Source organism: Delphinus delphis, chromosome 13 (genome assembly GCF_949987515.2).
Source record: "Delphinus delphis chromosome 13, mDelDel1.2, whole genome shotgun sequence".
Classification (NCBI taxonomy): domain Eukaryota; kingdom Metazoa; phylum Chordata; class Mammalia; order Artiodactyla; family Delphinidae; genus Delphinus; species Delphinus delphis.
This window is the reverse complement of record NC_082695.1, coordinates 24,675,884-24,689,011: the sequence shown is the minus strand read 5'-3', so window position 1 is coordinate 24,689,011 and position 13,128 is coordinate 24,675,884. Positions and strand designations below refer to the sequence as shown.

The following is a 13,128-nucleotide window of genomic DNA, read 5'->3' as shown; positions in this document are numbered from 1 at the left end:
AAGACCAGCCGAAGGAACGAACGGCTGAGCCGAGCGAACGGGTGAGGTTCCGTTCCCTTGGCTCCCCCGCGAGCCCAGGGATCCAGATGGTCCCTGTGAGTTAGTCCCTGTCAGTTCGCTCCTGGGAGGCGCCTCCCCTGCCAGCGTGGATGTGGGGAGGACCATGCGGGGATGGGCAGGGCACTCTTGGCTCTGTTTGTGGTGAGGATGAGGAGGCTCATAGAGGATGGGGCTGGGCGGGGGGCCGGGGGGGAAGGAGGGCCAGGCCTGACCCAGGTCTTCCGCCGCCTCCACTGGGACTCCCCGCCTCCACCGCCCCCGAGTCTGCACAGCTGTCAGGCCACCGCTCTGGGCTCCTACCTGGGCTGACTCTCAGCGTCTGCCCTGATGCTTCTGTCCACTTCCCTGTGCCCTCTGCCCTGCCAGCCCACAGGACTGCCCCTGGGGCTCAGTTAGCCCGGGTTTCCTTCCTGAGGGTGCAGTGTGCTAATCTGCCTCCTCCAGGGTTCCTGCAAGCCCAGCCATGGTCAGCAGTAGGGAGAATACCCTACAGCCGCACAGAATTTTGGGTCTTCAGAGGGCCAGCACAGGGCAGTTAGGGCTGCCGTGTCCTCACGACCAGCGGGGAAAGTGCGGCACTTGGTCATCGCATGTGCACACGAGACAGCCACGCGGCTGGGCTGAGGCCACTGGGGCCACACCCTGAGTCTGAGGCCAGCCTTCCCTGCCGTTCGCCCCTGCATCCACCGGCCTCCCTGCAGGGGCCCTGGGCAGCCTTGTCAAGTTCTCCTGCTTACCCAGAAGTTCCTGGAATTGCCCTAGAAGCTCCTGAGAGCCAGTCAGGGTGCTTCTCCTCCTGGGACTCCAGGAAACAGAAGAGCTGAGGAGCTGGGGACAGAACGGGGAATTCATTCCCCGTGTCCCAAATCTGGAGTCTTATGGCAGGCCCCCAGAAAGGGGCCGGGCGACAGCATGCAGCAAGGCAGCTCCATCGTGCTGAGCACGCACCCTCAAGAGGGCAGGCAGGGGCCCTGCTCTCCTTGCAGCAAGCTGGGCCTCGGCCAGAAGCCAGTGTGTGGCTGGGGGTGGGTCAGGGAGGGGGCACGCTACACAGATGAGTGACAAACAGCCCCTTCAGAGGGAAAAACCTCCCCGGCAGCGGGCAAGCGAGCAGATCTACAGCAGAAGGTAACACCAGCCTTCCGAGGGGGAGGGACTGTTTTATTCACCTCCCATCTCAGAAAATCAGCGTCTGGTACAACACACAAGAGCTTTAAGCGAAATGCCAGCGTCTTGTCCATCGACCCTGAAGCACGGGGAATGCTGAAGGCGCACCACTGCATCCGGGCATGGCTAGGCCCTCCCTCGCCATCAGCCGCTGCACGGAGACTCCCACGTCTCCACGGTTACTGCTCACGAACGTCCACGCCCCAAAGGGACAGAGCCACCAGCTCAACATCATCCTCCATGCTGGCCAGGAAGGAGGCCAGGGGTTGGTTACCCAGGACCCTGGCCCTGCCTGGAAGGGTGGTCCTATGCTGCGAGCAGCCCTCGGGGTCTTCCCAGCTCTTCTCCAGGCCCACTCGGTTCTGGGTCATGGAGCTGCTCTTTGCACAGGTGAGGAGACTGCGGCCACCACTGAAGCAGGCGCCAGGGTCATCCATTTCCCCCAGCGGCCCCAGCCCTGGGCAGCCTCCGCCCTTTCCCGCCTGACCTCCTGTGCTCCTGCCAGACTGGACTGCCTGAGCGCCCTCTCTGTGTCTCCGTCCCCGTTCTCCCCTCTGCCCGCAATGCCCACCCCAACTGTGACCGTGTCCTTCAAGCTCCAGTTCAAATGTCACTTTGCCCACAGGCCCGTCTGACCCCGGCCCCACTTGGGGCCCCAACACCCACCTTCAGGGCTGGGTTCTCTGAGCAGAGATGCTTCTCCCCCTGGGGGCGGTGAGTCAGTCCCAGGAGGGCAGGGCCAGTTCACTCCCACCCCAGCACCAGGCCCCGGGGGGAGCAACTGCTCAGTAAACATTTGCTTAATTGAATTTGGCCAAGGAGCCTTTTCCAGACTGAGCAGAAGGCAGAGGGACTCGATCCCCAGGGCAGGGAGATCACTTGGGCAGAAAGGGGCGGTCAGGGGACAGCTGCCTCCCCAGACCAGCAGATTTCCCCCCAGGCGGGTCCCTCCATCCCCAGACACGGACTCACCGGCCTGGGCGCCGCCTTCCCATCCTCTTCTCTGGTCACAGAGAACCCCAATTCTCGACCTCAGCAGAATCCTGCCACCAACGCCCAGAGAGACTCAGCGCCGCCCTGAAGCCAGACCCCCTCGGGTCCCCGGCAGGACGCTGAGCCCCGGCCCGAGGCCCTCACCCCCCCAACCCCAAGCCCCCACCGCCTTTTAAGGGAAAAAATATCGAGCCGGGAACCTATCACAATCGCAGCGGGTCGATACTCGCCTCTCGCTCTAAATGCCTCCGAGGAACCTGCTCGCTGCAAGAGCGGTGACCGAAAACGGCGAGCCGTGCGTCCCCGGGCCCAGGCCTCCGGGGCCCTCGCCTCCGTTTCAGCCCAGGCCACGCGCCGGCGCTCCCGCCGTCCCCCGGGAGACCCCGCCGGGCGCCTCTCCCGCAGGTCGCCGGCCTGGCTCCGCACCAGCAGCTGCCCTGGGCCCCTGTCAGCCCTCCTGGGCCCGGGCGCCCCTCCCAGCACCTGCCTACCCGCGGCGCCCCTGCCCACCGCGCGGGCACACCCGCCGCGCGGCCCCCACCTGGCCCGCATCCCGGCCGTCGCGCCCGGCGCCCCCCGCCCGGGCGGGCCCCGGCACAAAGGCCCGGGCGGGGTTCGGTGCGGGCGGGTGGGCTCCCGGCCGCGCCCCCCGTCCCCAGGTCCGCCGCGCGCCCCGGCCGCGGGGCCGCTCACTCACCTCCGGGCCGCGGCGCGGTGCGTGGCCGAACTGCTCCGGCGGCGCGGGCGGGGCGGCGAGCGCGGGCCGGGGCGCCCTCGTTCCGCACGACGCGGGCGGCGGCGCCCGCGCGGGGACGTGACCAGGCCGCGGGCGGCGCACACGCTCCGCCGGCCTGGCTCCCTCCGCCCGCTCTCCCGCGCCGCCCGCGCCGCCGCCCGCGGGTCCGCCCGCCCCGCGCCGCGCCGCCGGCAGGGGGCGGAGCCGCGAGCGCAGCGCGTTGCCGGGCCAACCGCGGGCGGGGAGCCGCGCGTCCGCCGGGGTCCACGCTCCGGGCGCCACAGCCCCGCCAAGAGCGCCGGCCCGTCGCCCATTGGGTGCGAGAGGCTGACGGACGCGCCCGCGGACCAATGACGATGGGAAGGGGCGGGGCCGCGGCTCCGCGCGTGCCGCGGTCCGGCAACAGCTGCCACCGCCGCCGGCCACGGGGTCCCTGCGATCCCGCTGAGCCGAGGCCGGGCGCCCACCCCCCGGGACGCCGAGCCGGAGAGCAGTGAATGGCCCCGGCCCCGCCCGTCTTCCCGGCCCAAATTCGAACCCTGTCTGCCCTTTCTGAGCTCCGCGACCTTGGACAACGGACTGACCTCTAATGAGCCTGTTTGCAAAGTGGGGCTAGTGGCACCTGCTTCCCTGAGTTGTCGCGACAGTAGGCTAGGACGTGTGAAAGGGCTGTACAAATCCTAAAGGTTTACGCCGGTGACGTTTTGCAGCGATGGGAGGGGGCATTAGTCATCTTTGCTGCTGTGCCTGCAGCGGGTAAGGGCTCTTCAGGGTCCCTGGCAATCCTGGCCCCGGAAGGTTGCCTTAGAAGGGAGGACAGGAGGGGGGCCCAGGAGCGGTCCCCCAGACCAGAGAGGCGGGAGGGAGCCAGCTCAGTTGAGGCTAGGGTCCCATGGGCGCCTTTGGGAAGCTCACAGAAGGCATTGGTACTCAGCAAAATGCACCAAAGGGTGCCTGCCAACTTCTGCTTTCAATTTCAGGGGGAGCCAATCTGTGGGCCTCAGAACCGGGAGCCCCTCACTCCTGTGCGTTAAAGACTCAGGCCAGAACCAAGACATTAGTGCCACTCTGTCCTTTCCATCACTGTAACCTGAAGCTCTGTGCACCCCAGAGCATCCAGGTAAATGCTCCCCGCTAACACTTCCCTATCACCCTACACCTCCATGGTCCTATTACTAGGATCACCCCACTGGTGGGCAGAAGCACTGGAACGGACCGTTGGCAGAGGGAGATAGGGCCAGGCCTGTGGTCAGAAGGCAGGGACCACCTCTGCCAGCTGGACACTGTGGCATCTCAATGTCATCCGCTAACCTCTCTGAGAGTGTTTCCTCTGCTGTGAAATGGAGACCATTGCACTACATCCCCCAGCGAGGTTGCCCACCTGTGAAGGTGTTGCCTAAATGGTCAGAGACAGGACAGATGTTGGTGATGGGCATCTTGAGGCGGACCTAGACTAGGCCTGGCACATGCTGGCTCGGGGTGGCCCCTGAGGCCCAGTGGAAAGTGGCCGACTTCCGGGGGCTGCTTTGTGTGCGTGTCCTCCACACCGCCAGGCTGGGTCAGGCTGGGCCTCTGCCCAGAGGTCCACTCAGAGGCCAATGGCCGTGGTAGCAGGAAGGAAACAGGCACAGGCCCTGCCCTGGGGGTGAGTTATTTCACCTGGATGAGGCTCAGTTCCCTCTTCTATCAAAAGGAGACAAATATAACAATAGATGGTCCCTAGAGGGTGATTCCGACAGGAGATACATGTTGACACATGTTCAGAGATGGTGAGGGCAACTGGGGGACCAGGGGTCAGAAGTGAGCTGTTTGCAGGGGCAAACCTAGCTGCAAGCATGGGAAGACCCCGCACAGCAGTCCGGGTGTGAGATGAGGGGCTAGCCCACGGAGGGGCCCAACGGGGCTGGCTGCTGCCCCCTCCCCTGACCCTGGAAGTGAGAGCTCCCCCAGAGTCAAGCAGGGATTGTAAGCCTTCAACCAGCAAGCAGTTACTGACGACCTCCTCTGCGCTTGGCACAGTCCTAGCATTTAGACAGACCCAAGCCTGCCTGCTAGAACCTCTGCACAATAGTACCCCCGTGATGGTTGTGCGAAGCCTGGAGGGGGAGACCCATCAGGGCCCTGTGGCAGGAGGAGCAGGATGGAGGTGGCCCATGACCTGGGGTGGGAGGAAGCACGTTCCACGGTGGGGAAGACGCTGTGCAAGAAGGAGTGTGAGGCCTGGATGAACCCAGAGGACCAGTGCGGCCAGAGCCGTGAGGATGCCACAAGGCCAGGCTGGGGTGAGGCAGGGAACAGTCGCTGCGGGCTGGTGGCCCTTGTGTAGGATTGGGGCGTCGGCCTAAGAACTACTGGAGAGTTTGAAGATTAGCTTTTTAAATTCGAGAAGGAGGATGGCAAGTTTTTGTTTCATGTTTATTTACGGTAGGCCCGGTCCCACAGGGTGCGTCATTCTAAATGCAGAATCAAGTAAAAATGTCAGCTAGACAGCCCAGAGAAAATAAGAAAGCGGAGAAGTCAGTCCATGAGGCTGAGTTCAGCCTAGGCCGGGGGTTGGCCGGGCAACCTGGCGTCAGTGGATGGCCGTGTGGTGTCTGCAGCCTGAGAGGAGCTGCCCCTGGTGGAGGGGAAAGGGGGGATGGTGGGGGCCGAGGACCACATTGTGCGGGATGCTGGAGGGAGGGGGGGGGGTGCTTGCTAAGCACATGGAGGAGCAGCCGGAGAGGTGGAAGCGGGGAGCTGAGGTCCCAGGGCCACGGGGGGAGTATCTCGGGAGGAAAACATGGTCAGCATGTCACGTGCTACTGAGGGGCCGAGTAAGCTGAGGACAGCAAGGGTTCCCCACGAGCAAAGGCAGGCACGAGGGTGGGTGGGGTCAGTGGGGGACACATGAGGCTAAAGCTGGGCGGGCGGGTTGAGATAAGGCACGGTGGGGCCCGGGCGCCAGGCGCAGATGTGTGCTCCCGGGGCTGAGTCCTCACTTGCCAGGAGAACGGGACCGGGAGACCACAGCTCGGCTCCGAGGAAGAAAGGGGAAGGGGGCTCTGGTGATTGAGCCCACCCAGCACCTCACCAACCAGCAGGGAAAGCTGGCCGACAAGGGGCCCTTTGAGGTGGCCCCCAGGAAGTGGCCAAACCTCAACCCCAGGGGTTCCACTCCAGGGGCATAGTGACCCTCAATCCCAGCTGAGCTTTGTGGCCCATCAACCAGCCCATCCTGGCCCAGTAGCCATGCCAGTCTGGGCCCTCCCCAGCACACTCGAGCCTCCTACCGTTGCCTCTCTGCCCCACAAGGCCCGGCTCCCCCAGGCCTCCCTTCCTGCACATCCAGAGCCCCTAGGACCTGGAATTCCTCATCTACATGTGTCAACCCAGGCAGTAATGACCGGTCCCCGGAGACTCTCCCACTGGTCTCCCCACTGCCCGAGGGTGCCCCCTCCTGGCCGGCTCTTCTCCATGCCCCACCTGTCCTGCTCACCCCAACCCTGCCAGCCGGGTCTAGGCTGTTGGGGGCCTGGTGGGTTTCTCTGATTTGTTTCTTTTTGGGGGTCTGTGCACCACCCCACCCCAACTAGAACAAGGCTTTGCAGATCTGGGTTAATTATAAATAGCCAGGCCTGCGACTCTCCTTTTAGCTGAAAAGAAGCAAAGTGAACGAGCAGAGAGGCACACCCGGCACGCGTTTTATTTTTAATCTCCCTCTGTCTCAAAATGAACTGGGTCCCGGTGCTCAGCATTTCTAGGAGCAGAGGCCCAGGACGAATGCCTGGGAAAGAAAAACCCGGGCGGCTGAAGGCCTGGCCTCTCCCCATCTGCTGTGTGACCTTGGGCACTAGAGTTGCCCCTCTGGGCTTTGGTTTCCTCAGCAATCGGGGGAACAGTGGAGGTGATCACCTCCAGCTTCCGGCCTTGACTCCCTCCCTCTGCCCTCCCCCCAGCTTGTGCCCATCCTGTCGCTCCCACAGCAGCACCTTTCCCTGGGCTTTCCCGGGAAGCCCAGACCCGGGTGCAAGTGAGGCCACCATCGAGCCCTGACTGACAATGCACAAATCCCTCACCCCCTGCCTTTGCTCAGGTGGCCCTCTGTCAGGAACATTATCCCTCCATCGGTCAGCACAGTCCTTCTTGGAAGGTCAAATTGTCACCTCTGCCCTGTGAGCTGGACAGTGGCCGTCCAGGTCGTGGCCGAGCGAGACTGTGGCCGGGGCAAGCAGGTAGCCTGGGGGCCGGTGCCTGAGCCAGAACTGGAGCCAGAGCAGGAGGCCCAGATGTACTGTCTGGTGGTGGCCCGGCCGGAGGGCAGGGCTGAAGGGGAGAGAGGCCTCAGGCCACCAGGAGAGGTGGCTTCGGGACCACTGACAGGTGTTCCTGCAGGGCAGGGACTGTGCAGCTTTTATCTCTGTATCCTGCTCCTCAGCCCTCACCCCCAACCACAGGCTTGCCTGCAGCTGGAACTCAATGTTGGTGGCATTTGGGAGACTCTCGCTGTGCCAGGCTTGGGTGTCTGGGCACATGGTGACAGTCCCTTACACAGAGCACTTTCCCACCCCCTACTCCACTGGTACTGCACAACCCCCTTCCAGGTGGGCTTGTATTAATAATGAGGAAACCAGGTTCAGAGAGGGTAAGTAACTTGTCTAAGGTCACATAGCTGGATGCATTTAGGAGTCCAACTAGCCTTTTTTTTTTTTTTTAATCTGTGTATATTAAATCTTAAAAAGCCCAGTACTCTTGAAGCAGCAGGAAACTGCTTTTCCTGTGTTGTGAGCACCTGAGAACAAATGGACAGAGCTAGCAGCTCCACCCGACACCCCAGTGAGAAGCTGGCCAGGGACACTGGAGCCTCTGGACATGCTGCCCTGCCTCTCCACCCCCTAGCCCCAGGCACCTGCCATTTCATGTCCTCGGGGAGTGAGGGTGGAAGGCTGGGTGGTGTCTTCAAAGAGGAAATCCCTGGGGCTTCCCTGGTGGCGCAGTGGTTGAGAGTCCGCCTGCCGATGCAGGGGACGTGGGTTCCTGCCCTGGTCTGGGAGGATCCCACATGCTGCAGAGCGGCTGGGCCCGTGAGCCATGGCCGCTGAGCCTGCGCGTCCGGAGCCTGTGCTCTGCAACGGGAGAGGCCACGACAGTGAGAGGCCCGCGTACCACAAAAAAAAAAAAAAAAAAAGAAAGAAATCCCTGGTGCTAATTGGCACTCAGAGACCTTTAGGCTAATGAACCTGTTTACTTGTCTCTCTAGAGTAAATTAGACAGTTGAGCTGGGAAGGCGGAAGACAGAGGCGTCCACTGGTGGCACCTCCATGGGGGCTGTGGACGGCTTCACGGTGGGCAGCCTGGGCTGCTGGGGAGGCCGGGGAGAGGGTGGGCTGTCGGGCAGTAGTGACACCTAGAGCGGCAGGGAAGGGCCACCCTCCCCGGTGCCCACTCTCTTTCTGTGGCGGCCGCTCTGCCAGCAGTTCTGGGCACTTGTGAGCACCCTTGGGCTGCCGCCTGGGGCATCTCTGGGGTCTCCTCTGGGCAGCCAGCCATGTACTGACTCCCCACGTGGGAGTAGAGGCTGGAAGGAGTGAGGCAGAACCGTTGACAGTGGAAGGGGGGTGGCTCGCTGCATTTTCTCCCAGCTGTGCCATGTGGAGCCCCCTCCCTGAGCGCCACCGGGCGCCTTTAGACCCCTTGGCCGGACTCTGTGGATTGCCCACTAACTGTGGTTGGGGGTACAGCTCTTTTTACATAAGATGCCGGCCTGTTCACTCTAAATCTTCTACCTCAGACTCCACTGCAAGCTTTCTTCCTGTCCCCACGGCTGGCCAGGCTGATCTGCGGCTCCAGCATCGCAGAGATGTTTCAGATGGGAAGGAGGGGATTGACGGGTACCCCATCCTTCTCTCTGCTGCACCATGGTTGGCGGGGGAGGGAGGCTCCCCGTGTGCCTGGGCCCTGCAGAGGTGGCTTCTGCTTCTCAGGCCGCTGTTTCAGGCTGGTGCCCCCAGTAACAGGCGACCAAAGGCTGGACCTTGGGGGTCCTCGTGGTTCTCACCCCAGCTTGTCACCCACGGCCACATGCTGGCTGCTTGGGCCCCCTGCCTGGCAGCCCGAGGGGGGGATTTGCAATTTATCTTGTCAAATACCACCCCCTCGCCAGCCCTCCAGCTCCCAGCACAGGTGACAGGTGGGGGGTGGCCCACTGGCCCACCCTCAGCGCCCCTTCCTGTCCTGCAGGGGCCAAGGGCATTGTCAACAGCAGCCTGATCCCCTCGCTGGTGGGGAAGCTGCAGACGGAGGAGGAACGGATCCAGGAGCTCCTCCTGGACACGCTGGCCGCCTGCCTGATGGAGGACGCCACCGAGGCACTGGCCAGCCGGGTGGTGCCCTTCCTGAAGGAGAAGCTCCTGAGCGCCAACAGCAACATCCGGAGCAAAGCAGCCCAAGCACTAATCGCAGTCAGGTGAGGCCTGGGCGGGGACAAGGGACGGAGCGGGGAGCGCAGGAGTGGCGCCCCAGGCCCCTGCTTCCCCTCACCTGCTTGTGCCCTGGGGGAAGAGGAGCCCGCCACTGGGGCACCTGCATGCCCAGGCCTGGGTTTAGCCCTGACAGTCCTGTGTCCCAGGAAGCCCCCACTCCCGGCAAAAACGAGAGGGCTGTCCCCCTCGCATGAGGAAGGCAAGCACAGGAGGTACCATCTGCACACTTAGACTTCCTCCGAGGAAGGTCAGGACGTGGAGCTGCGGGCTAGTCACTAGTGACCCAGTGTCACTGTGATCACAGTCTAAATCCCGGCCTGGAGCCTGAGGGTCACAGAGCCTCAGAGCTGCTTTAGCTGTGGCCACCTCCCTTCATTTCACCACCGCTGGCTCCTGGGTCTGGCCTTCTGTGGCCCCAGGCTGTGCTCCCAGGTCATCTGAGTGTCGGGGTGGGACCCACACCTCACACCAGTGCTCCTCTGCACCCTGGCGTGGCCACCAGGGATGGTCTCAACACAAGTCCTTTCCCCTGGTGTCCCCCTGGGGTGGTCCTATCCCCCTCTTCCTCCAAGTGCAGCCACCCAGCTGCCCCCTCTCTGGCCCAGCATCCCCCTGGAGGGCAAGAACCAGGTGTGGCAGCACGACATCATCCCCATCCTGGTGCACCTGCTGAAGGACAAGGAAGAGGAGGTGCAGGCCAGCGCAGCTGGGGCCCTCATGTACGTCACAGTGACCACCAAAGGTGAGGCTGCCTGCTGGCTGGGTGTCGGCGCCTTTGGGGTGGGGGGTCACCGCAGCCCCCTAGCAAGCTGAGTACTGCCCCTCCCTGGTCCCAGGCTCCGCCCTCTCCTTCCAGGCCACAGAGGGCCCACCACCTGGGGCCCCTCCCTGTTATTCCCTCTGTTCCCTGGTTTTGGAATTCTTGCATCTGACCCAGGCCTCTTGTGAGCCGAAATTCTGGGATTGATTCGTTTGCCACCCATGAGTCCGTTATGCTGAGGTCTAAGCAAAAACTGGAGCCCTTGCTTCTGCTGTGTTTCTTGATCAATGTTACTTTTCTCAGTGTGGAGGGGGCGCATAGGAGCGTAAGGCTACCTCCCCCATGCGGACTCCCAGCAGCCAGGCTTCCATGCTCAGTCACCTGACCTGGGCGGTAGGAAGGGCCTGGGCTGGTTTCCCCACCTGGAGGCTAGGGTCCCCGCAGGACCTCTGAAAGCTGTCTGACCTTCCCTTGCCTGTGCCAGCCCCACGCTCTGAGCTTCCTTGCTGATCCACGGAGAACTAACTACCTGGGCCTCTGATTCTCAATCAGCAGTCTGCAGATCCCCCCAGAGCTGGGACTCCTTGCCACTCCCCAGTTCGTCCTGATGGTGAAATCTGAGATGCACCGGGGGGGAGGTTGGGGCCTTCCCAGAGTCCACAGCCCCCTTCTGACTGATCGTGCAGTCAGGGTGCCAACCCCCAGTGTGGGGCTCCCCATGAGCGTGGATCTCCTGGGCGTCCTCAGTGCAGTCAGTGTCTTACCTGGGCTTCCTGTAGGAATGCTTGGAGGGCTGGGGGGCTCTCACGGGGCCCGGACAACATGGGAATTTGGGGGAGATGTGGTCACTTCCCTGAGCTAGCACTCCAGCCGAGGAGCCCTGAGCCCCTGCCACAGGCCAGGTTCTGTGCTGGGCGATGGGGACCCAGACGTCTCAGCCTCTGCCATCTGAGGTTGGCAGGGGCGGCAGAGTGAAGAGTAACCTGGGGGAGACGGTGGGCACAGTACGGGGGCAGATCATCCTCTGAGAGGGGAGCTAGCAGGGCAAAAGGGGCTGGACGGTCTGGCAGCAAAGAGCAGAGTGCTCGGTGTAGGAGGGTTGGGGGCAGGGGGCAGGGGGCGGCAGCGTGGCATTTCAGCGGGTGAGGGGGTGGGCAGCAAGTAAGGATTAAGGAGGGGCGTCTCCCCTTCTCATTCGATTGGATTTTAATTTTCAAAAGACCCCTCATGCTGCCTTGAGAGGACTGGGTTGCGGGACAGGTACCTGGTGGTTGGGGAGAAGCTGGCTGGGGAGCTTGCAGGGCCCAGGCTTGGGGCAGGGAGGGTGTGGAGCCTGCGTTGGGAGAGCTGGGGGGCGAGGGAGGTGGGCAGGGAACCCCAGGAACGCCTGGCGTTGGTGCCCTGTAGGGAAGTACGCGGCCCTGGACACGGAGGCCATCGGTCCGCTGCTGGAGCTACTGCACTCACCCTTGAGCAAGGCGCGCCTCAACGCCATCAAGGTCCTCACCATGCTGGCCGAGGCCCCCGAGGGCCGCAAGATCCTGCAGTCCCACGTGCCCACCTTCCGGGCCCTCAAGGAGGACACCAGCGCGGCTGTGCAGCGGGCAGCCCAGATCGCCGTCAAAGTCATTGAGTGGAAACCCTGAGCCTCTTACCGGCCCCACCTGCTGACTCCATGCCTGAATACATGCGCTGAATCTCTTCATCTTGGTCTGAATGGTACCTGATGTTTCTGGGGCAGGTCACGGCTCTCCTCTCTCCTGCCAAAGGGGAAATGCCTGGCCCAGAAGGACAGGGTCACAGGCTGAACCCAGGGTCCAGGGCCGGGTGCGAGGCGTCCCTGCTGTCTGCTGTGGTCGAGTCCCCTGGGAAAGCACAGAGCAGGGCCAAGCGTCTAGGGACAAGGTGGGGGCAGGGAGCTGGGTGGGGGATGGAACAGCTGGTCCAGGCAGCACTGCCTGAGCCGGACGCTCAGTGAATAGGCCCATGGGGTGTGGCTGGGTGTGGCCCTGCTCACCAGGTCTGCCCCCTCCCCACGTGGGGCGACAGGAAGGAAGCTCACAGGTGCAACCCCAAGTGGGCACTTGCTGGAGGAGGGTGAGTTGTAAGAGGCCCCCACCCCCACCCCAGGGATGAGAGCTCAGAACAGGGCAGCTCCTTAAGGTCTTCCCCCCAAATAGCTGTGTTCTCCAAAGCCAAGTCACCTTCGTAAGCTCGGGCTGGCCTGAGGCTGGCCTCCCCCGCAGCCCTCCCCCTGTTGTCTGCCAGGCCTCCCTCCAGAGAGCTCCCACCTGTGCCTCCACCGGCCTTGCTTCTCCCGCAGTGAAACTGGCTAAGGAGGCTGGAGAGCCCTGGCGGGGGTGGGGGGTGCGGGGGGTTGGAGGGGAGGAGGCATGGGGACTCCTTGATCTCCCCGACCCAACCTGTCCGGTGGTCTGGCAGGGTTCTGCCCTCTGTTGGAGAAGCTGTAGGAGCAGCTCAGCTTCAGGGCTGGCCTCGTTTGGGCTGAGCCGAAGCTTTAATCTCCCCCATGAGCTTTCTGAGGCTCCCTGCCTCACACCAGGTTTCCCTTGTTACATCACCAAGCAGCAGCCACACTTCCTGAGGGACAGAACCTCCCACAATAGACGCTACCTGCAGAGCTAGAATCCCCAGCTGAGTGCCTTCTTGTAGTCCTTCCAGTGCCTGGGGCCTTCACTTTCTTAGCAGAAACACAGAGACGCTTGCATCCTGGGATTCCAGGATTAGCCCAAGCAGCCCCTCTTGTACTGGGAGGGACCTGCTGCCAGGCCCAGCTGGGGTTTCAGGTTAAATCTCATTCTCAAAAAAGGCCCTGTAAGAGGAAACCTTTCCTCCTTCAGGAAAAAAGGGGCTTGAGGGTCTCCACTTCCTCATCCTGCCTCAACCATAGCACGCTGGCTCCACCCTTACCACCTCCTTGAAGGGCTCTG

General features: G+C 62.9%; 2 protein-coding genes across 3 annotated transcripts in view; one reads left to right on the top strand and one right to left on the bottom strand.

The window, feature by feature from the left end:
• The window catches only part of GNAZ (G protein subunit alpha z), a 42,224-nt gene extending 39,105 nt beyond the window's left edge, over positions 1-3,119 (bottom strand). For both annotated transcript variants that reach the window (XM_060028430.1, XM_060028429.1), the window contains exon 1: positions 2,918-3,119. The gene's annotated coding sequence lies outside the window, so the exon portion shown is untranslated. The remainder of the gene's footprint in view (positions 1-2,917) is intronic.
• Positions 1,350-11,823, top strand: LOC132436423 (radial spoke head 14 homolog). Its single transcript, XM_060029312.1, has 4 exons — positions 1,350-1,617; positions 9,176-9,401; positions 10,023-10,159; positions 11,585-11,823. Exons 1-4 carry the CDS (start codon positions 1,350-1,352, stop codon positions 11,821-11,823), a joined length of 870 nt encoding a protein of 289 aa, XP_059885295.1.
• The last annotated feature ends 1,305 nt before the right edge of the window (positions 11,824-13,128 follow it).

What these genes read in the sequence shown, in the direction of transcription:
- LOC132436423 (XM_060029312.1), top strand. Translation starts at nt 1,350, where the DNA reads ATGGCTAGGCCCTCCCTCGCCATCAGCCGCTGCACGGAGACTCCCACG. An exon ending in CAAGCACTAATCGCAGTCAG is followed by an intron (nt 9,402 to 10,022) that starts GTGAGGCCTGGG and finishes TCTCTGGCCCAG; the next exon opens with CATCCCCCTGGAGGGCAAGA. An exon ending in CGTCACAGTGACCACCAAAG is followed by an intron (nt 10,160 to 11,584) that starts GTGAGGCTGCCT and finishes GGTGCCCTGTAG; the next exon opens with GGAAGTACGCGGCCCTGGAC.